This window comes from Schistocerca americana, chromosome X (assembly GCF_021461395.2).
Source record: "Schistocerca americana isolate TAMUIC-IGC-003095 chromosome X, iqSchAmer2.1, whole genome shotgun sequence".
NCBI lineage: Eukaryota > Metazoa > Arthropoda > Insecta > Orthoptera > Acrididae > Schistocerca > Schistocerca americana.
The window spans coordinates 367,017,442-367,039,885 of NC_060130.1; the positions used below are offsets into that span (position 1 = coordinate 367,017,442).

At 40.4% G+C, this 22,444-nt stretch overlaps 1 protein-coding gene across 2 annotated transcripts in view; it reads left to right on the forward strand.

Annotated features, from left to right (window-relative positions):
- LOC124554861 (GTPase-activating protein and VPS9 domain-containing protein 1) overlaps positions 1-22,444 on the forward strand; it is a 345,101-nt gene that overhangs the window by 183,451 nt on the left and 139,206 nt on the right. For both annotated transcript variants that reach the window (XM_047128529.1, XM_047128530.1), the window contains exon 15: positions 13,261-13,456. In XM_047128529.1, coding sequence (XP_046984485.1) covers positions 13,261-13,456 — 196 coding nt within the window. The remainder of the gene's footprint in view (positions 1-13,260; positions 13,457-22,444) is intronic.

Here is a 22,444-nt window from a genome sequence, read left to right on the forward strand (position 1 = left end):
GAAATATTTTGTCAGAACTGGCTCTCCTAAGAGTATCAGTAGTTAGGAAGGAGTGTCATCTAACAAAGGGCATTGTTGTGACTTAGAAATTTTGGTGCTCTGTCAGATTCTTCCTCTTCCCCATCTATAATATTGCATTAAAATTCATTTCCCTTGTATAGTTTCTGTACGTCGTCCTTCCATTTTCCAGCTTTTCTTTCTTTGCGTAGTACTGGTTTCCTTCTGAGCTGTTTATATTCATACAGCTGCTTTTGTTTTCTGCTAAGCTCTCTTAAATTTTCCTGTAGGTGGTATCTATCTTTTCCCTAGCTATACGTTTCTATAGGCCCGCATTTGACCTCTAGCCATTCCTGCTTATCCATTTTACACGTTCTGTCAGTCTCATTTTTTAGACATCTATATTCCCTTTCGCATGCCTCATTTGCTGAATTTTTGTATTTTCTCGTTTTATCAGCTAATTTCAATATCTCACGTGATATCCAAGAATTTGTACTAGTTCTCGTCTTTTTACCTATTTGATCCTCTGATGCCTTCACTATCCATCTCTCAAAGGTTCCCGTTCATTTTCTACTATATTCCTTTCCCCTTTTTCAGTGAGTCATTGCCCAATGTTCCTGTTGAAATTCTCAACCTCTGCTTCTTTAAACTTATCAAGGTCCTTTCCCCTTAATTCCCTACTTTTTTGCAAGATCTACAGTTTTATTCTGTAGTTCATATCCAATAAATTGTGGGCAGAGCCCACAACAGTCTCTGGAAATGGCTTGTAGCTGAAAATCTGGTTTCGAAACCTGGGGTCTTACCATTACATAATGAGACATCTTCTAGTGCCTCTAAGTCTTTTTTTTCATGCACAACTTCCTTACATGATTACTTAACCAAGTGTTCGCAATGATTAAAGTATGCTCTTTGCAAAATTCTACCAGGCATTTCTTTCCCACAGTCCAAATTCTCCTACTATTTTTCCTTCTCTTCCTTTTCGTATTGTTGAATTCCAGTCCCCCCACACAATTAAATTTTCCTCACCCCTAGCTATCTGAATTATTTATTTTGTCTCATCATACGTTCTTTAAATCTCATCATCATCTGCAGAGCTGGATGGCATTTAAACTTGTACTACTACTACTACTACTACTACTACTACTACTGTGGTGGGTGTTGGCTTCATGTCTACCTTGGCTGTGATAATGTGTTCACTATGCTGTTTGTACTGCTTACCCACATTCCTATTTTTATATTTATTGTTATACATACTCCTGAATTATACCCCTATTTGATTTTGTATTTATAACCCTGTGTACACCTGACTGGAAGTCCTATTCATCCTGCTACCAAACTTAATTAATTTCCATTATATGTAACTTCAACCTATCAATTGTTTATTAAATGATGAAAAAACTGTGGACATGGGTAGCACATCAGACGTTCTTGTTACATTTGTTAATGCTTTCACTCCCTGTAACACAGCTGTCATTAGCTCCTGGTAACCCTGCACGGTAAGTGCTCTATGGTTGAAAACATGCACTCACCTAATTACAAAAATGTTCAAGGTGTAATTTGCATGTGTGACAGATCCCATCCTCATCACCACTTTTGGAAAAGATTATTTACACACATAACTAACAGGAAATCACTGCACTTTGTTCGTGATAGATATATGCAGGATGCTCCTTGAAAGCAGTGTAGGGTATCTTAAGTTTGTATTTCTACATTTACATTTATACATGTACTCTGCAAGCCCCTTTATTGACTGTTGTGGAGGGTACTTGGTGTAACATTGTTACATACTGTTTTCCTGTTCCAGTTGTGAATAGTTTGCAGGAAGAACAATTCAAGAAAGGTCAGTAGGAAGAACGACTGTTGGTAAGCTTACATGTGAACTCTAATCTCTCTAATTTACCTTCACAATCTTTTTGTGAGATACATATAAGAGGAAGCAGTATATTGGTTGACTCATTTAGTAGTGTACACTCTCAAAACTTTAAAAGTAAGCCACTTTGTGATGCAAAACACCTCTCTCGCAACATCTACCACTGAAGTGGGCTGAGCATTTCCACAATGCTTCTGTGCTTACTGAATGAACCTGTAATGAAACGTGCTGCTCTTCTTTGGATCTTCTCTATTTCCTCTAGTAATCCCATCTGATATGGACCCCAGATTGATGAGTGGTGTTAAAGTATTGGTCGAATGAGGAGTATGTAAGCTACACCCTTTGTGTTTGGACCACATTTCATAAAGATTCATCCAATGAATCTCAGAGTACCCATGCTTCTAGGTATTTTGTGGATGTAACAGCTTCCAGTGATGGTTCTGCAATTCTGTAATCATACAATAATGCGCGATATGCTGGGGGTGAATTGCCATGCCCTGCACCAAATGTCAATCCTCTGCAAGTCTTCCTACATTTCGCTACAATTTCCTAGCACTGTGACTTCTCTGTATACAGCAGCACAGTTCATAAAAAGGCTCATGGAACTTCAGACATTATCCGCTAGATCATTTATGTATAATATGAAAAGTGATGGTGTTATAACACTCCCTTGGGATGTGCCCGAAGCTACATTTATGTCTAGATATTTCTGTCCATTGAGAATGACCTGTTGCATCCTGTTTACTAGAAACACCCCAGTCCAATTGCACAGCTGATCTGAAATTCTCATATTTTCTTAATTAGGTGGCAGTGTGGAACTGTATCAAACACATTCCAAAAGTTGAGGAACACTGTATCTACATTAACAATTTAGGTGCCACTGTCTACTGCTTTCTGGGTCTCATTGATGAACGAAGCTAGAAAGTAATATTGTTTCCTACAGAGGAGATTTTCTATATGCAGAAATGTCATAATGCACAAGCATAAACCATGTTCCAAAATTCTACAACAGACTGATGTCAGAGAGATAGGCAGACTGGTTTGTGCATCTCTTCAATGACCTTTCTTGAAAATATGTTTAATCTGTGCTTTTTTTTTTTTCAATCATTGGAACACTTTGCTCCTCCAGTGACCCGTGGTACACTACTGCTAGAAGATGAACAAGGTGTTTCGTACTCTCTATGAGGCACTGCATTGGAATCACATCATGTCTAGTGCCCTTTCATCTGTTGATTGATTTCAGTTGTTTTTCTCTCCCATGGAAACATGGAACTTACTGAAATATGTAATTTTGATGTTTGTGTGATGATTTAAAGGAGGAACAGCTGTGTGATTTTCCTCAGTGAAACAATTTTGGAAAAAATCTTCAGTATTTCAGCCTTCTCTCTGTCATAGTCTATTTCAGTGCGAATATGGTGACAGTGTGTCTGGACAGATGGCTGCATCATTTACTGGTTTAACATAAGACCAAAACTTCTTACTTTGAACTTCTTGAAAACTTCATTTGTGGCTCTTCTTATGCTAATTATGGCTTTATTCAGTTTTTGTTTGACTGTAAGGCTTTGGATATGTTTAAATTAGCAGTGAAGCTCTTTCTGCTTTAGAAGTGGCTTTGACATGGCTGCCGAATCATAGCAGATCTTTTCCATGCCCCACAACTACGATCAGCACACACCTGCCTAAAGTGTACTGTACGGTGCTCATGAACTTCGTCCATTGCCGTTCAACATTGTTAGTACTGGAGATGAAATTTTCATATTGACCACCCAGGTAATCTGAAATCTGTTTCTTGTTGCTCATGCTAAGCAGAAATATCTTCCCACCTTTCTTTGTATTCCTAATTACTGTCATATTTAGGGATGTTGTAACAGCCATGTGATCACTGATTGCCTTTTCTACACTGAGCCAAAAAGTTCGGGTGAGTTTGTCACCACCAGATGTAAGGTGTTACCTTCAGAAGTAACAGCATAGGATAATTTTGGATAAAACATTTAGAACAATTTCACATGATTCCCTGTCCCTACTACCCTCCCTAACCAGTCAAATCTCCAAGTCAGTAGCTAGAAAGCTGAAATCTGTTCCTAATACAACATCATGTCCAGGAAATGTATGCAAAATATTCTCCAAGTTTTCCCTCAAATGTTTTGCCGCAGCTACTCCTGTGGTCTATAACAGCATTTGATGACCAGGTTTGATCCTTTACCACTTACCTTCACTCTCACTATTTCACATTCAGAATCTGTACTAACTTCACCAGATATTATTGCATTTTTTATGGCTATAAACACAGTTCTACCATCGGCATTCAACCTATCATTGCGATATATTTTCGAGTCAAAATATAGAATTGCATTACTATTGCTAACACATCCAATACAGACTGCAGTGTACACCATACCCAAGTTCCACTTGTCACAAAGCCCACTATATAAACGTCTTAGACAGACCAGTATCATACTCTGTCCATTCCATAGATCACCTCATAACTGATGCAGATCAGCCCAGGGGTGGCCTTTGTGCTGGATTTGTAGAGGAATTTGTTGTCAGTATTCCTCTTTGTTTGTTTTGAATGACCAAATTTGCATTTGACTTCAGAAATTATGTTGATCCATGACAATGCTCGTCCACACACTGATGGCACAACCCAATAGCTCCTTGAAAAATTTCAGTGGGACATTTTCGATCATCCGCCATACAGTCCAGACCTGGAACCCAGCAACTTTCACCTTTTTCCCTGAACTGGAGACGCGGCTAAGAGTGCAGCACTTTCAAACCGACGAAGATCTTCAAAAATAACGTCAGTACTCATTTGCAATCATTGGCGGCAACATTTTTTGAGGAGGGTATTGCAAAGCTTGTCCACAGGTACGATAAATGTCTCAATCTTTTCTGTGATTATGTTGAAAAGTAACCATAAGTGTACAAAACTTCTGGTAATTAAATAATTGTTTTCTATGAACTTTTCTTTTATTTATAGCCTATAAGAGGGGGGGGGGGGGGGCGGGGGGCGGAAGGGCCCTCGTATGTCAGAAAGTATTGGGACAATCCTTTAAAATCTTCAGAATTGATTTCCATCCTCATCTGAATCTGATCTCAGCTTGTGCACTGCCTTCATATTCTTTGTCATCAATGGGATATTAATCCATGTTCAGATTACTCCCTTTCTTCATTCTTTCCAGTAAAGATTATCTGGACTTCAGTCAACTGGTGTCTGATTTATTCATTTGTTTATGGCCATTACATTTGCATACAAAGGTCATCAGAAAGTATTGTCTTCTATTGTTTATCTTCATTATTCTAAGGGAACGTCATGTCCAGGTTATGCAAAATGAGGAAGCAGCCCTATTTTAGTGTATTATACCTCAAAATAATCAGTGTAATTTTATAGTATTAACAAGTGTATCTGTTGGCAAAAACAAGCAGAGATCCTCCAGTCATTGCACACTACAAAAGCTACTTGAAATTATTGAGAAAGGCATTTAAAAAAATAAAGTAACATGCACGTCACGTCGGAAATCGGTAATCGTGGCAACAAGTTGTACGAAATGTAGTGAAATGAGACACAGGACAACTGATGAGAGAACAGGATAAGATCACTATTGCACAATTGAATTAAATGGAAGAGCCATAAATGATGAGTCACAGGTAACAAATGTGTTTCTCATTTCATAAATGTGGTAGGAAATATAGCGACAAGCAGTTCAAGAGGAGAATCATAGCAGTATGTTGATAAAGCAACTCTAAAATTCAGTCATATGAATGCATCACCAACTTCTCCCTCTGAAATAAAGAAAATTATTTATTCTCTTAAAAATGAAAGCTCATCTGGATTTGATGGTGTTTCCTACAGAGTACTAAAAGCATCTTCCCATATAATAAGTGCTGTCTTATCTCAAATATGTAATGCATCACCAACTTGAAGCATTTTTCCAGAGAGACTGAAATATGCCATTGTTAAACTCCTCTGTAAGAAAGGTGATAAGAAATATGTCAATTACTACCAATCTGATATGCTACTGACATTGTTTTCCCAAATTTTTGAGAAGATGGTATATTCTAGAATTGTATCCCACCTCAGCAACAATAAAATCACCAGTACATCACAGTTTGGGTTTCAAAACAGTTGCTCTATTGAAAACGTCATTTACATATTCACTCACGAAATTTTACAAGCATTAAATAACATATCACCAGATGGCATTTTCTATAGTCAGCCAGTGGATAATGTCATACCTAACCAAAACAACGGAGAAAGTTGTACTTAATAATTCAACCAATGTAACCTGAGGAGATTCTTTTGACTAAATGACTCTGATATTGCAATCAATCCAAACATACATACAGCAACAGAAAAAACAGTAAACTATGTTCTTAAAAGTGTTACTGGCTGGTTTTCTGTGAATGGTCTTACCCTTAATTTTAAAAATGTGCAAGATATTCAGTTCTGCTTCATCTAGAGGTACTACAGCAGTGTTAAGTGTAACACATGATGAAGAAATGATATAGAGGGTGGAAACTTCAAAATACTTGGATGTCCATGTTGATGAAAATTTAAACTGCAAAAATCACATATTGGAAAGCCTAAAACAACTTAGTTCAGTCACATTTGCACGTATAATCATTGCAAATCTTGGTGAGAGACAAATCAGTATTTTGTGTATTTTCATTCACTAATGTCATGTGGAATAATGAATGTTCTGCAGTAACTCATCCTTAAGAAAGAAAGTCAGTCTTCATTGCTCAAAAACATGTTACAAAAGAGAAAGAGAAATATGTGGTGTTCGCCCACCATCATCTTATAAACATTTGTTTAAGGACTTGGCATTTTGACTACTGCTTCACAGTATATTTATTCCCTCATGGAGTTTGTTGTAAATAATCCACTGCAGCGCAAAAGGACCACAGTAATGTACATAATTACAATACCAGAAGGAAGAATGACATTTATTACTCCACATTAACATTGTCTTTAGCATAAAAGGGGTGCACAATGCTGCAACTGAAATTTTTGATCATTTACTCAATTATATAGAAGATCTGACAGACAGCAAAGCAAAATTTGAAAACAAACTGAAAAAGTTTCTACTTGACAACTACTACTATTCCTTAGAAGAATTTCTGTTATTGTATTACATGGGTAGAAATTACTAACTCATATCCATATACACTCCTGGAAATTGAAATAAGAACACCGTGAATTCATTGCCCCAGGAAGGGGAAACTTTATTGACACATTCCTGGGGTCAGATACATCTCATGATCACACTGACAGAACCACAGGCACATAGACACAGGCAACAGAGCATGCACAATGTCGGCACTAGTACAGTGTATATCCACCTTTCGCAGCAATGCAGGCTGCTATTCTCCCATGGAGACGATAGTAGAGATGCTGGATGTAGTCCTGTGGAACGGCTTGCCATGCCATTTCCACCTGGCGCCTCAGTTGGACCAGCGTTCGTGCTGGACGTGCAGACCGCGTGAGACGATGCTTCATCCAGTCCCAAACATGCTCAATGGGGGACAGATCCGGAGATCTTGCTGGCCAGGGTAGTTGACTTACACCTTCTAGAGCACGTTGGGTGGCACGGGATACAAGCGGACGTGCATTGTCCTGTTGGAACAGCAAGTTCCCTTGCCGGTCTAGGAATGGTAGAACGATGGGTTCGATGACGGTTTGGATGTACCATGCACTATTCAGTGTCCCCTCGACGATCACCAGTGGTGTACGGCCAGTGTAGGAGATCGCTCCCCACACCATGATGCCGGTATGCAGTCCTGATTGTGGCGCTCACCTGCACGGCGCCAAACACGCAAACGACCATCATTGGCATCAAGGCAGAAGCGACTCTCATCGCTGAAGACGACACGTCTCCATTCGTCCCTCCATTCACGCCTGTCGCGACACCACTGGAGGCGGGCTGCACGATGTTGGGGCGTGAGTGGAAGACGGCCTAACCGTGTGCGGGACCGTAGCCCAGCTTCATGGAGACAGTTGCGAATGGTCCTCGCCGATACCCCAGGAGCAACAGTGTCCCTAATTTGCTGGGAAGTGGCGGTGCGGTCCCCTACGGCACTGCGTAGGATCCTACGGTCTTGGCGTGCATCCGTGCGTCGCTGCGGTCCGGTCCCAGGTCGACGGGCACGTGCACCTTCCGCCGACCACTGGCGACAACATCGATGTACTGTGGAGACCTCACGCCCCACGTGTTGAGCAATTCGGCGGTACGTCCACCCGGCCTCCCGCATGCTCACTATACGCCCTCGCTCAAAGTCCGTCAACTGCACATACGGTTCACGTCCACGCTGTCGCGGCATGCTACCAGTGTTAAAGACTGCGATGGAGCTCCGTATGCCAGGCAAACTGGCTGACACTGACGGCGGCGGTGCACAAATGCTGCGCAGCTAGCGCCATTCGACGCCCAACACCGCGGTTCCTGGTGTGTCCGCTGTGCCGTGCATGTGATCATTGCTTGTACAGCCCTCTCGCAGTGTCCGGAGCAAGTATGGTGGGTCTGACACACCGGTGTCAATGTGTTCTTTTTTCCATTTCCAGGAGTGTATTTTAAAAAATTGAAAAATACTTATAAATGTTCAGTACTTAACCATGTTTACAAATTAGTTTGTTATGTGAATGTAAAATGACACATTCCATATCATGACGATTTATCATGCAAATGATCTGTTGAACATGAAACTTACCATCATCAGATTCAGTCTTATATCCCTGCTCAGTTTCATTTTAGAAGGGGGTACCCTCAAATATGCCAGTATGGTAGATTTTTCAGTTTCATCTGTTGGATTTAAGGACATTGGTGATTTTACGTCATCACACAATAGAACATGAAATTGTTATTTCTAGTGACTGACTTAGGACATTTGATCTCGAGGTTTCCTAAAGTCATCAGACAGTTCTGTAGTTTTCAATAATTGCTGTCACATTTCTTATACCAACTGGACATCAAGAAGACCAATTTTGCCATTGTTGCCTGTCAACTACTTCGAATAATTTTGTAGACACACTGGGTTACAAGTGGGAGTCACTGCATAGTTTGGGTGACACTGTGGTTTGATAAAGGAGTTTGAGTTCTTTTCATTTTGCTTCCTGAAGGCTCTGTGCCCAGTATTGAGTGGTACTCACTCCCCCCATGGCAAAAGGTGAAGAATTTCATTGACACCTTGTTGTAAAAGTATGATTGTATGTTGTATGTATCTACTGGACCTTCCTATTCAGTGATATTGGACACCTCCATAATGAGGGCATTAGACTGCCTACAAAGTTTACTGAACTAGTGCTGTACCCAGTCTCTCAATCAAATTTGGTGAGCCATCAATGTGTGCCATTGCAGTGGTCACTTATTATGATGTGACTTGCGTGTAGAGTATTGTCAATGATAGTGTCCACTTTTACTTTATTTCAGGTGAATCCATCTATGCCATGGATGCTTTGCAACAACCCTAAAGCAATAAAGCCATTTATGTTCCAAAGAAAGAAGTACCTAAGTAGACTTTGTGTTGAATTCAAGTATGCTCTTTACCAAGAATGAGATAGTAGACACCGAACTCTCATTTGTGAGGCACAGTGCTGAAATCCCCATCCAGCAATCAAGTGCAGTGATAGATCCTTTGAAAAAGACGAAGCCTAATTTCCTCCATATCATTATCCAGTATAAGCTAGTGTTCCCTATTTAGTAGTTTAATTGTTTATGAATCCTTAAACCCTAAACTTCCTCCTTTCGGTATAAGCAGTGAGATGCTCAGCCATGTTCACGTATCTCATTCCCCAACACTGTTCCTCAGTGTATTAGTTTGTGCTGTGGGTGGTAGCCATTGGAGCACACGAGACAGAATGAACTGTTCTGACTCTTGTGGTTGTTTGTGAGCAATTTATCAAACAAGGTATCAAACACATAATTTAGTCCAGAGTATCCAGAACTATATAATTCCCCCACAGAGGCAGGCGAAAGAAATGTTATTTTGATGAGTCAGTTATTCGTCAACTGCTGAAGTGTAACAAGGACATTTGGACTGTGGCAGAACAAAGTGTACTCTGTAACTTTTGTCTGTTGGTAGTATTAGCAGTGTGTGTGGCTTTGCAGTATCATAGAGTGGAAAACGGGAAAAAGGGGAGGGGGGGGGGGCATAGGGACTGGCCTTTAATTCTAGGATATTGAAAATTCCCTATATTAATCACACAGACACAAGGTTCAAGTATCATTCTGCTGGTCACACGAGACACAAAGACAATAAATTGACTGGTGATGGTGGCTCAGTGGGTTGCTGTGGCTGCAGGCTGCTGAAAGATGTCCCAAGCCAATGGGGAAATGAATCACTGGAAATCAATAATCCTAAACTGCCATTTAAAAAAGCTACTGCCGGTCTATGGTGTACCTCCTCCTGCTCACAGGTTTCATGTGAATGTACTTCATCATCAAAATATTTAATATGCAATCATATAAGGTTTTCTATCCTGCTGTAATGATCCACTATTTGTGGTCTGTGGGCTTTAGTTAGTCATATTTTACTTGACTGCATGTTTTTAGGGAGGAGATTTCAAGTTATCAGAGTTTCTGGCTCATTCCACTGAGGCAAGTTTTAGCCAGTCCATACACTTTTACACCCATTTTTTATTAATTACATTGGGTGAGTACTACACTACCAATCGTAGGTCAGGTGTTCAATACCTAATCAGCCCTAGGATTTTTTCTGTCACTTATTGTTTCTGTCAGCTCTGATAATGCTTGTGTGTGGTGGTCTTCAGTCCTGAGACTGGTGAGACTGGTTTGATGCAGCTCTCCATGCCTGATAATGCTTATTTAATGTAAAAAATACTGAGCTGGATGATGGTTTGTAGTCCACATTAAACTGTAGCCATCTGTCTGTCCCACTCATCCAACCCCCCCCCCCCCCACACACACACACACACTTCCTATAACATTGTGGGTAAGTTAACTCAATGGTTGGAGTAAGGCGAGGACATACCATCTCCAACAGGACTATTTGTAGTCGAGCTCTGAGATTTTCAAACCATCTTTTGAGTTTTGGATAGCTTTGCCTTTTTGTTATGTTTTAGGATAAGATTTATGCTGGGGCAATCATTCAAGATGTCAACTAACATGCGATATGTAATACACAAGTATCTGAAAGCCATTTGGGGCCACAACAAAGTGCCTGATCAAACCCCTAAAACTGTGTGTGGACACCCCTGTTCCACACAAATTGTCAATGTGCAAATGTGATCGGCATCAGTGTGTGGTAAAAGTAACCCTTAAATGCCAGTGGTGATGGGAAATACTTAGGCTAGATAACATCCTTTAGGTTGTCCAATTATAAAGCATAATACTCGTCAGTGGTGAGTCTGTCCTTGTGCAAATATTCTGTGAGCAGGACAACAGAAGACTGCCAGAAAACAGTGGCAGTCTTTCTCTGCAAATTAAACTGTTTCTCAGGAACTTGATTTACAGTGATTAGCACAGAATTCTGCGGATGTTCATGTAGGTGGCCACTGCTTTGTTTTTAATGACACAAATCCACATAGCACTACACTTCCACAAGCAATCCTTTGCAATACATACCTTAAAGACTGTTAACATTATGTAACAAAATGTAAAGTGTGCTACTGAAAATGGATACTGGTCAGGAATAATAAAACTTTAAAATAAATCCATTGTAGACATTTTAACCATCAAAAATTAAGTTTCTGAGTTTCGTTTGAGTTGCAGAACGCTGAATGTAGAAGACATTTAAACTATTTTCTCGATAGAAGCAGTAGCAAACATAGAAGCCACGGTCATTACTGTCTGATCCATTGTGTGCACTCATTAGGTTTTGGTGTATTCTGTAATTATGTTGAAAATGTCACATTTGTTGAGTGAATAAGAAATTGTGCAGTCCTAGAGGAAGAACTGAATGATTCTGGATTGGAGGCAGAAATATTTAGTGGGAGCACTCAAAAGAAATTAGTGAAGGACTCATCCAGAAATGCATGAGACTGGCTCAAGAAATCGTTTCTAGTGTAATTATTAGCAATAGGTTTGTAGGATGACACTTTCCTGACAAAACTCCAGCAACTGAGAGGAAGTAGCATCAAACTTGGTTTTCCAAGATTTGTTCAGAGAAGATGAAACAATCTACTGGCAAAGCAAGTGGGAAAGAAACAAACTGATATTGTACTTCTCTGCATTCTGGAACATGTCAGTCTTTTCCATACAAATGCTAATTATGCACGGAACTGCTCAAAACCTCGACTCACACTTTTTTTAAAAAAAGAACAGCTATATTGTAAAATATGTAATCTGTCACAAAACTAAAATAAAGATGGAAAAATAAACCTTGTAACTTGGTCTTTTTTAGTGTGAATTTACCTTTAAGATATCTTAAACAAAGACTTGCCAATAACATTTTAAATAATGGCATAAATGGCTAGCTTTATGGGCCCAAAGTTTCTCTAAATGGCTTTACAGCAAAATGTCAATCCATAGTCTTTCTTCTGTAATAAAACATTGGGAGCCTCGCTGTAATTGTGTTTCATGAAGTCTAAATATTCTTGAACAATGTTTATTGAAATGTGTGTTTGGTCACTAGTTAGCATACATGGCTGCCGTTGATTGGAAAGCTTTTTCATAATTGAAACTTCATTTAACATTTGATGGGCACAACCTGTCAAGATCATTGCAATGTTCTGTAAGCTTGCTGCATACCTTTAGTAGTTGATCACTGTGTTCAGAAGTGTGAATTTTTGCCATGATTTAGTCATGTAAACTGCATTTTGAACATCTGATGTGCCTATCAGTATCAGTAAGTGCAGACCATGATTCAATTTATCAGGCCACTTCATAATTGTTGGAAAATAAATAGACAATTTCTTTAATGTAAAAGATAACTCTTACTTTCATTGAGTTTAAATCTATTATAGCTTATAATTCAATTTTATTGATTTCTTCTGAAAATTTTAACACACAATTGTTTATGTGACCACTACAAACAAGGAACTGAATGTATGTCTCGTAAACTCCACAGTGCGTCATATGAAGACTGGGGCCTTCTAAAGATCCATGAAGTTTTTGCTCTAAGCTGAAAAGTTTTGTATTGTGTGTCATACAGATTACTGGTGAGGGCTGTCATCTGATATCACAATATAATCATGACTAACCAGGCTTCAAGCTGTCCTAAGATGTATAAAGTTACACATTCCACAACCTCGTGAATACCGCCAACTTTTGACCATGTATAATTTACATTAGTATGGAGTACATTATTCAATAATTTTTATTGTTTGTTTACAGAAGTTGTGATTATTTGTAGTTGTGGTGCTATTGAAACTATCTCCTGTATGAAATTTGATTTTTAGCTTTGTGTGAAACTGCATTTCATAATACATTTTCTTGACACAGCTTTTAGATATCTCTGAAACAGCATCAGAAGCATGGAGCACAGATGTAATGGCATCAGACTCTGAACGCATGACAGAAGTTGATACTGACGACACAGCAAGTGTAGCACGATCAGATGACACTGCTCGCTCGGAAGTTGACTTGGATGCTCGTGGTGAAACAGATGTAGGAGAGGAAACACCACCATCTAGTGCACGTATGTTCATATTTTCAAGAGTTTTGTAAAGAAGAAACTGTAGCTTTGCTCGAAAAATATTTTGTCACTCAGGAAATGAAAAATGCTACTAAAGCTATTTTTGGTTGTCTGTCTGTATTTTTCTATTGTATATAGTAAAAACAAAAAAAATCTTTTATGAAAAGAAATAATGTCAATAATGAATGACATGATGGCTGTATTCATGGGAAATATGATGAGCTGGTTGGAAGTTGCAGGATTATATAAAAGGAATCTCAAATGTTTGAAACTCAATAATGTTTCCATTTGTTCTTACATATTGCATCTTTTCATTTTGCAGTTTGCAATGGTGATCAAGTTATGTCTTTATGGTAAGTGGATCAGATCCACTGGTGATTTTTCGATCATATGCACAAACATCCTTAGCTGTGTTTACGATCTCAAACCTATCCACTAACCTTGTTTGGAAATAAATGTCTTGGGCTGCCATCGCTTTCACACCTACTCAAAATTCACCTCCAATATAACATTAAATTCTTAACCAATTACTACATATCTTTTCTTTTGTACACTTAATCTTCACCATATCTGGTTCAAATTGCAAAGTATTCTGACTGGCATATTGTACCCCTGGTTCTTAATCACACAATTTAATCTTATGAAAATAAGTACGAAATCTCTCAGGTTCTTAATATGTTGTATTATAAACACTGAACTGCTTTCTGTGTGGTAGTGGCCAGAGAACAATCTTCGATATGAATGAAGAGCTACAGATTTACCACTTACACGGTCAATTTCAATATCCAGTGATTGATATCTTGCAAGGGGTGGCCAGTCATTGTGTGTCACAGATTTGGACAAAATGTGGCACAGATATTTGTTTGGATGGCCAAATTCCACAGTACCGTATTTACTCGAATCTAAGCCGCACCTGAAAAATGAGACTCGAAATCAGGGAAAAAAAAATTTCCCAATTCTAAGCCGCACCTGAAATTTGAGACTCGAAATTCCAAGGGAGAGAAAAGTTTTAGGTCGCACATCCAAATCGAAACAAAGTTTGTCCACTGTAATATGAAACACAATTTAGGTCGAATGAATGACTATACAGCTACAGTAGTTCGGTTCGAGTCTTAAGCTTAGCAGTTAAGCTTTACCATGTAGCCATTGCTATGCGTCAGGTGCTCCGTACCCATTTGTACGGGTACCATTTCTTTTTCACGTGCTTCGTCTGGTTTGAATTGATTGCTTATTTTTCTTTGATCTGGTAAGTGTCGTTCTCTTTGTTATAGATGTTTACGTCACTCTACGCCGAAAATGCATAACTGTACTGTGTCATGCATTGTTTGTCGCATTCTGATAGTGAGTGTTTACGACCTGTCGCCGCTCGCGGCATGGCTTGCTTTTGTGCACGCTACCGCCCTTTTTTTTTTTTTTTTTTTTTTTTTTTTTTTTTTTTTTTTTTTTTTTTTTTTTTTTTTTTTTTTTTTTTTTTTTTTTTTTAAAAAAATTGCGTATGATAGAAGATATTCTGAACGAGAGTTTAGCGAAAATTTTTCTCCGGTTGAAAATCTTTGCAGACGCCTCTGTAGTACATTACATTCTGCACAGAAATTAGTCATCTTAGATTTAAAAATCTTGTCAATTGTCGTGCTTCATTTCTAACTGTATCACTACTAGGCATAAGAACAATACGAAAATAAACATGGCATGATATGTATATTACTCCGTGTTTGCTGTTGTCTTACCCTAGTTTCGTAGTTTATTAGGTAAACTGGATTTAAATGAGATAGCAGCAAACACGAAAGAATACATGGCAACATGTTTATATTTGTACGGTATTATTCTTATGATGAAAAGAATACTGCATGCGATTCACAATTCATAAAAGTTCTTATTAGCAACGATCTCTTGTCACAGGTAGGAAAAAATTCAGAACGTAGATTTGGCCATATTGACAAACATCCCAAACAATCTTGCCAGTCGGATTTTCGTAGTACATTGAAATGCTGCTACATTCGAAGATGAACAATACGGAATTTGTATTTACTTAGTTGGATAATGTATGAAAATGCAGTGGTCGAAACTCGGGGCGGTGAAAAAAAGCTCGCCTTACACTACTTCTTCCCCCCCCCCCCCCCCCCCTACTGATGCAGAGGTTTTGTCGCCAGTATTTTGTGCCTGCAAAGCATGCCTGTGTGGCGCTACATAATTCGACGGCAGAAGTTAGTTGTGGCGGCATCTACCAACATTTTTCAGAACTTCTGCTTACTTTGCACTCGATTCTAAGCCGCAGGCGGGTTTTTGGATTACAAAAAGCGGAAAAAAAGTGCGGCTTAGATTCGAGTGAATATGGTAGTTGTTTGATTTTTCTGCCTTAAGAGAGAAAAACTTCTCAACTTCAAAAAAATATAAAAAGCAGCAATAAACACTGTAAGTAAATTATGTAGCGCATTCATTAATCTAAAATATCAAAATAGAGAAACATGTTATGTATGCTATGTTTATAGTAGCAAAGCTGATGATGCTTTATCAATAAAAGTAAAATGTGTCTGGTGTAACACTCTCTTAGCCCTTTGAGGCTCAGCATTCGTTTCCTGGGTAAGGATGTGACGACCCCATGGTTCCTGAGCTGGGGAATGGTAAGTGCCATCATAAGCTTTGGATGTGCTTCAGCAACCACTGTACAGCACAATGGTGGAATGTTGTGTGTCACAGGGAATGAAGATCTTGGCTTGACCGCTCAGATTGTGAGGATGGAAAAACCTCTGTAAAAAGAACGCTCAATGTCAAGGTGTGCTGCACGCTGATGAAATGCTTGGCTATTAAGAGTCGTTTATATGTAACCTTTGGGAAACCTGCTGCACCTCAGATGTATAAGTCTTACTCAGGCACATGGGGCTCTGTCTGAGTGGACTCATATTTCCCTGGCTGCTCATGGAACCGAGGTGGAATCCTCAAAATTAAATTTTTCCACTCCCAGTGGATATCAGCTTCCAAACCAACAAGAGGGCTCATGTAGCCAGCCCTCCTGTCTCAGGGATTTTTCAGAGTACATACATTAATAGTAACAGAACGCACATTGCTGGTCAGAACGTGTTTATAGTAGTGAAGAGGAAAGAGGGCAACTTCAAGAAAGTTTCCCCTTTTTACATTTAAAGGACATTGCTGGAAATTTAATATCTGTCTAGAAATTGCACAGTGGGGCACTGTTGGTATAAAAACGTAGTTTCCAATAAGTGAAGAGCCTCCAAAAAGCTCAGTGCCTTGTTGAGTATGCGACAGAAACTGAACTGTACAACCCCTTGAATTACAGGAAAGGTGACATAACTTGCAGGGATCTGGTTGGCATAACCAGAGAAGAACTGAAAGCTGAGTTCAGCTAAGAAAGCATTGTTGATATGCAAAACATAATGAAAAGGATGGATGGTGATCTAGTCAAATCAGACTCATTTATACAGACTTTAAACAGCACGAAACTTCCAGACCACATCAAGGCAAGTTTTCTTCACCTAAGTGTGCAGCCTTATGTCCCCAATCCAATGTGCTGTTTTAAATGCCAGCACTTTGGGCACACTGCTCTTGGTTGTAAGGGAGAATCCACTTGTGGCATATGTGGTAAGGCTGCTCACGACAGAGTCGGATGTTCGAATCCTCCAATGTGTGTAAATTGCTCTGGAGATCACCCTGTCTGGAGTAGGGACTACAGTGTTTCTCTTGAAGAAAGGAAGAGACAGGAAATTAAAATAATGAAGTGCATCCCATATGGTGAGGCCAAAAAGATCTGTAAGGGTATGCACCCCCCCCCCCCCCCCCTCCCCCCCGTGTTTGCTACCTCCGTTGCTTCTGTTCTTAAACTAACAATACAGAAGATTGATGCAGCTACACAAATGGAGGTTTGAAGTGTCAGCACTAGTGCCTGTGTTTGTCAATGCACTTATGCTGCTGCGGTTACTTTGAAGCAGAACATCAGAAAAGGCTATAGTTGCCAACGTTGTGACACCTGGTGCTCCTCCAAAGATTCATTCCAGCACTGTCACTGCCACCTCTGCAGTTGTGCATCCAAAGTGTCCCCGTGTAAAGAAATCAAAGTCAAAGGCAAAGAATCAGCTGCTGATGGAGACGGGAAGTAAGCAGTCTGACAATGTCAGTGTTGCTCTCTTGTGATATCTCTCATAATTTGTCTTCGGAGTCAATGAGCCTTGATGTTGGCCTAGGGCACTTATCTCGCCCCCAAGACATAGCTTCCACCCACTATGGGCTCCCCTTCCTGGCAGAAAAACAATTGAAGTGCAACCCCCGTGATAAATGGCTCCCGTACTACATGGATCATTAATGGTTTCAGGACATGTGGAGGAACTGGAACTCCTAGCACAGAGATGCTCCCTGTGCTTATGTTTGCAAGAACTTCATTTTAAAATGTTGGAAGCCCCTGTACTATGGGTTTATACCCTTTATCACAAGGGTGACCTGACTGGGTAAATGGCCAAGGGAGAGGTTGCTGTGTTTGTCAGTAACATACACCACTCCTCTGCTGTCTCCTCGGTTACCGACCTACAAGCCATAGCTGTTTCTGTTCGTGTGGGTCAGATGATCACTATCTGCACCTTTACTTACCTCCACAGGATGCAATAGACACTGCAGCTCTCACAGACCTTACAGAACATCTGGTCCACCCATTTCTCCTACTGTTAGATTTCAATGCCCATAATGTATTATGGGGCACGAACTACATTTGCCCCGAGACCTCATGATGTTTCAGAAGCTGTGCATCCTCAACACAGGCGGTCGCACGCATTTCTCAGCTGCTATTGGGTCATCCTCAGCCATTGACCTTTCTTTCTGTTCTCCAGCCCTTGCAGACTCTGCTCAGTGAGAAGCAACTGATGACTGTCATTCCAGTGACCACTTTCCACTGTGGGTCCACCTACTGGATGGAGCATTACTTTAACAGAAGCCACCAAAATGGATGATCAGCAAGGCTATCTAGATGCTGTTCAGCCAACCGGCTGTCATTTGAACACTGTGACAGCGTCCAGGAATGAGTGGACCACATCACACGAGTGATCCATCATACTGCTGACCGATGAGTGCTGCTGACCGATGAGTGCTGCTCAGCAACCTAGAACAGGCATGCGGCTCTTTGACAGTTTAAATATCGCTCAACAGCAGACAATCTCACAGCCTTTAGAGTCGCATGAGCCAGGCTCGATGTGTAATTAAGGAGAGTAAGAAAAGGTCATGGCAAGCATTCCTAGAATGGCAGAAGTTTTGAAACAGGAGTGTCTCCAAACAACATCTGGAGACATCGCTCAGATGATGGCAGAGCATTTTGCAATGACAACTGCCAATGCCAGCCAGGATCCAGCATTCCACCGCTACTGTGTGACTGAAGAGAGGAGCAAGTTGGACTTCAGAACCAACAATTCTGTCTCATACAACTGCCCTTTCTCCTTGTGGGAGCTGGATTTGACATTGTCTAAGACTCATGATACTGCACACGGTCATGACCAAATCTGGTACTGCATACTTTGACATCTGCCAACAGCACCTGTTGTAACTGGATATGGCACACAGGCAATTTTCTCATCTTGTGGACAGAGACAATTTTGATACCTCTCCTCAAACCAGGAAAGGACCACATGTTCCCCAGTAGTCACAGAGTGTCGCCTTGACAAGCTGTGTAGGAAAGACCCTGGAGCGAATGGTTAACTCGTCTTGTTGTTAGAGACCAGGCAGCTCATTCACCACTCTCGATGTGGATTCTCGAGATTTCTGTCCACTAACAACTTGATCCTGCTAGAGCCAGCTATTCAGCAGGTTTTCTGAAGTAAACATCACTGTCTTAGTATATTCTCCAACATCAGTATTTCACTGTGACAGTATGACACTACTGGGAGACACAGTATTCTTGCACAACTCCAGCAGTGAGACTTGCATTGCCATCTCCCCATCTTCGTATGGTCTTTTCTGTCGAAGTGGTTTTTTGGGTCCTGAGATGATGGCACATTGTCAGATTATTTTGGGCAAAATGATTTTGTCCCTCAGGGCAGTGTTCAAAGTGTTACCTTCTTTGCCACAGCCATGAATAGTACCATGACTATGGTAAGGAGTCCTGTACAATGCTCCTTATTTGTGGATGATTTTGCAGTTTTCTGTTTCTCCTCTAGTGTTGCAACAGCAACAATTGCAACTTACAGGTTGAAGGAGCAGGCTGCAAAGACAGGTTTTCACTTTTCTGCAGATAAGTGTTTGTGTGTTCGTTTTAATCATTCTCATAGGACTTTAAATTTACCTGACTCACATATGAGGGACACCATTCTACATTTTAGCTACTCAGTGAGGTTTCTGGGCCTCATTTTTAACTCCAAATTGGCATGGTTACCACACCTGACATCCAGCAAGCAGCAGGCACCGAATATCGTAACGTGCCTTAGCCACGAGTCTTGAAGAGCCGACAGGGCATGTCTGCTCCAGTTTTATAGTGTGTTTGTGTGATCACAGCTAGCTTATGGGTACACAGTATATGGATCAGCGAGGTCCTCCTATCTGAAGAGTATTGACTCTATTCCCTGGGGTGGGGGGGGGGGGGGGTGGGGTGGGGGGGGGGGGGGAAGTCATATTCGCTGCAGGTGTTTATAGGACCAGTGCCATACCTAATCTCTGTGCTTAGGCCGGAGAACTGTTACCAACTGGTGGCAGCTCCTCATGATGCATCAGGCATTTACCAGGTGTGATCAAAAAGTAACAGGAATTTTATTTTTCTTAAAGTTATTTTATTAATTCGTCAACATCAACTTTGTCCTCTTCAGAGTAATCCCCCCTGAGATATACTACACTTAAGACAGTGATTTTTCCAGTCTTGGAAGTACTTCTGGAACTCATTTATCACTATGGTGTTCAGCTCCTTCAGTGGTTCTGTTTTCATCTCATCAGTGGTGACAAAACCACACGCTTTCATGGTTCTCTTCAGTCTTGAAAATAGGAAGACGTTGCAGAGGGCCATACTCATCAAATATAGGGGTTGAGGCAATGTAATGGTTTTGTTTTTTGCCAAAAACTCATGAACAAGCATTGAGATGTGAGCGGGAGCATTATAGTGATGCAATTTCCATGGGTGGTTTTGCCACAGTTCTGGTCATTTTCTTCGGACTGCTTTACGCAAACAGTGCATAACTTCCAGGTAGTATTTCTTATTGACCATGTGACCATAAGGCAGGAACTCGAGATGCACTATTCCATTGTAATCAAAAGAAACAGTGAGAAGAACCTTCACGTGTGACTGAACTTCTTGAATTTTTTCTTGGTTGGGCTTTTCAGGCAGTTTCCCCTGGGATGACTGGATCTTGCTTTTGACATCATAACCATGTAATCATGTTTTGTCACCTGTTACAGCCTTCGTTAGGAGTTCTGGATCACTATCAGCTTCATTCTACAATTCCTGAGCAGTGTCTATGCAAAGTCATTTTTGCTCGAAATTCAACAGTTTCGGAACAAACTTTGCTGCTACACATTTCATGCCTGGAACATCGAAAAAATTGCTTGGCATGAATGAAAAGCTACGCCAACATCAGCAACCTCTCTAATGTTGATTCGGTGATTTTCCAGAACTATTTTCTTTACTTCTTCCATATTGTCATCAGTAATTCATGCGCTAGGGTCATCTTCAGCATCTTCTTGACCCTCTTTGAAACATTTATACCACTCAAACTTTTGTCTTATTCATAGCAGATTTTCCAAAGCCACATTCAACATGTCAAAGTCGTGGTGTACTTTATTCCATTTTTCAAGCAAAATTTAATTCAACATTTAAAAGTGGTGGTGTACTTTATTCCACTTTTCTAGCAAAATTTAATGCAAAATTTTTGATGCATCTTTTTGAAAGTAAAAATACACCAAGCACTCGAAAACTTGTATAACCTTTTCAGTTGTCAACAATAAAGTAAATACTCAAAAGAATTGAAAGTGCAAACATACATGAGGAACATGGGTGCCAACAAGACAAAAAAGATATTTTGAAAATAGTGTGTATAAAGCCCACAAAATTAAAAAATTCCCTTTATTTTTTGATCACACCTTGTAAGTTCCTCACTGCTGTGACTTCACCTGCTGCAAACCATGTTGTTACTTATCTGTGGCTGGAACAACTTTTCTCCAATCATCCATGAGCAACAAGGCCATATGGGTTCTGCTTGCAGCATGTGTTTTAGACACTTGATGTGGAACAAGATATAGTGCAGTACAGGACAGGTTCCAGTCCTCCATCCATTTTCAATACATTGTTTTATGAAATTTTATCTGAGCACCACAACTGTGTAGCTGTGTTTATGGGTGGGTCTAAACAGTGGGTCTCCGTTGGTTTCTCTGTTATTTTCCCTGATAATACCCTCAAGATCTGACTGCCTCAAGACTTTATTGTCTTTGACATGGAATTGCACGCAATCTTGGAGGCACTGGAGCAGATGAGACACGTTAAGAATGCTAAATTCCTTGTATGTTCCCTGAGTGCCCTTCACTCCCTACAATGTTTGTCCCAAGCAGATAAGTAGTCCAAAATATCCATGATGCCCTCCTCCGGCTACAAAGGCTGGGGAAGGAGATGTCTTTCGCTGGGTGTCAGGGCACATGCGCGTTGCAGGGAACGAAAGGGTGGATATAGCAACCAAGGACATATGATCCTGAGTTAGTTCAATGTGCCATCCTCCTGGATCCGCTCACTTTGCTGTTGAGGTACAGAGTCGTGCATCGATGGGAAGAAGAATGTCTGTAAATGACAAATAATAAGTTGCAACTCAGTAAGTCCTCAACATGGCCGTGGCATACCTTCTTTCAGCCACACAGGCAGTATGAGGTCCTCCTTACTCATCTTTGCATAGGCTACAGCCCTATGACGTGTAGCTTCTTGCTCTGGTGTGAGGCCCCTCCAATGTGTAGTGCTTGTGGCATACAGATCACAGTTCACCACATTTTACAAGACAGTATTTTATTTTTGGTGTAAAGGGTGGCAGCTTA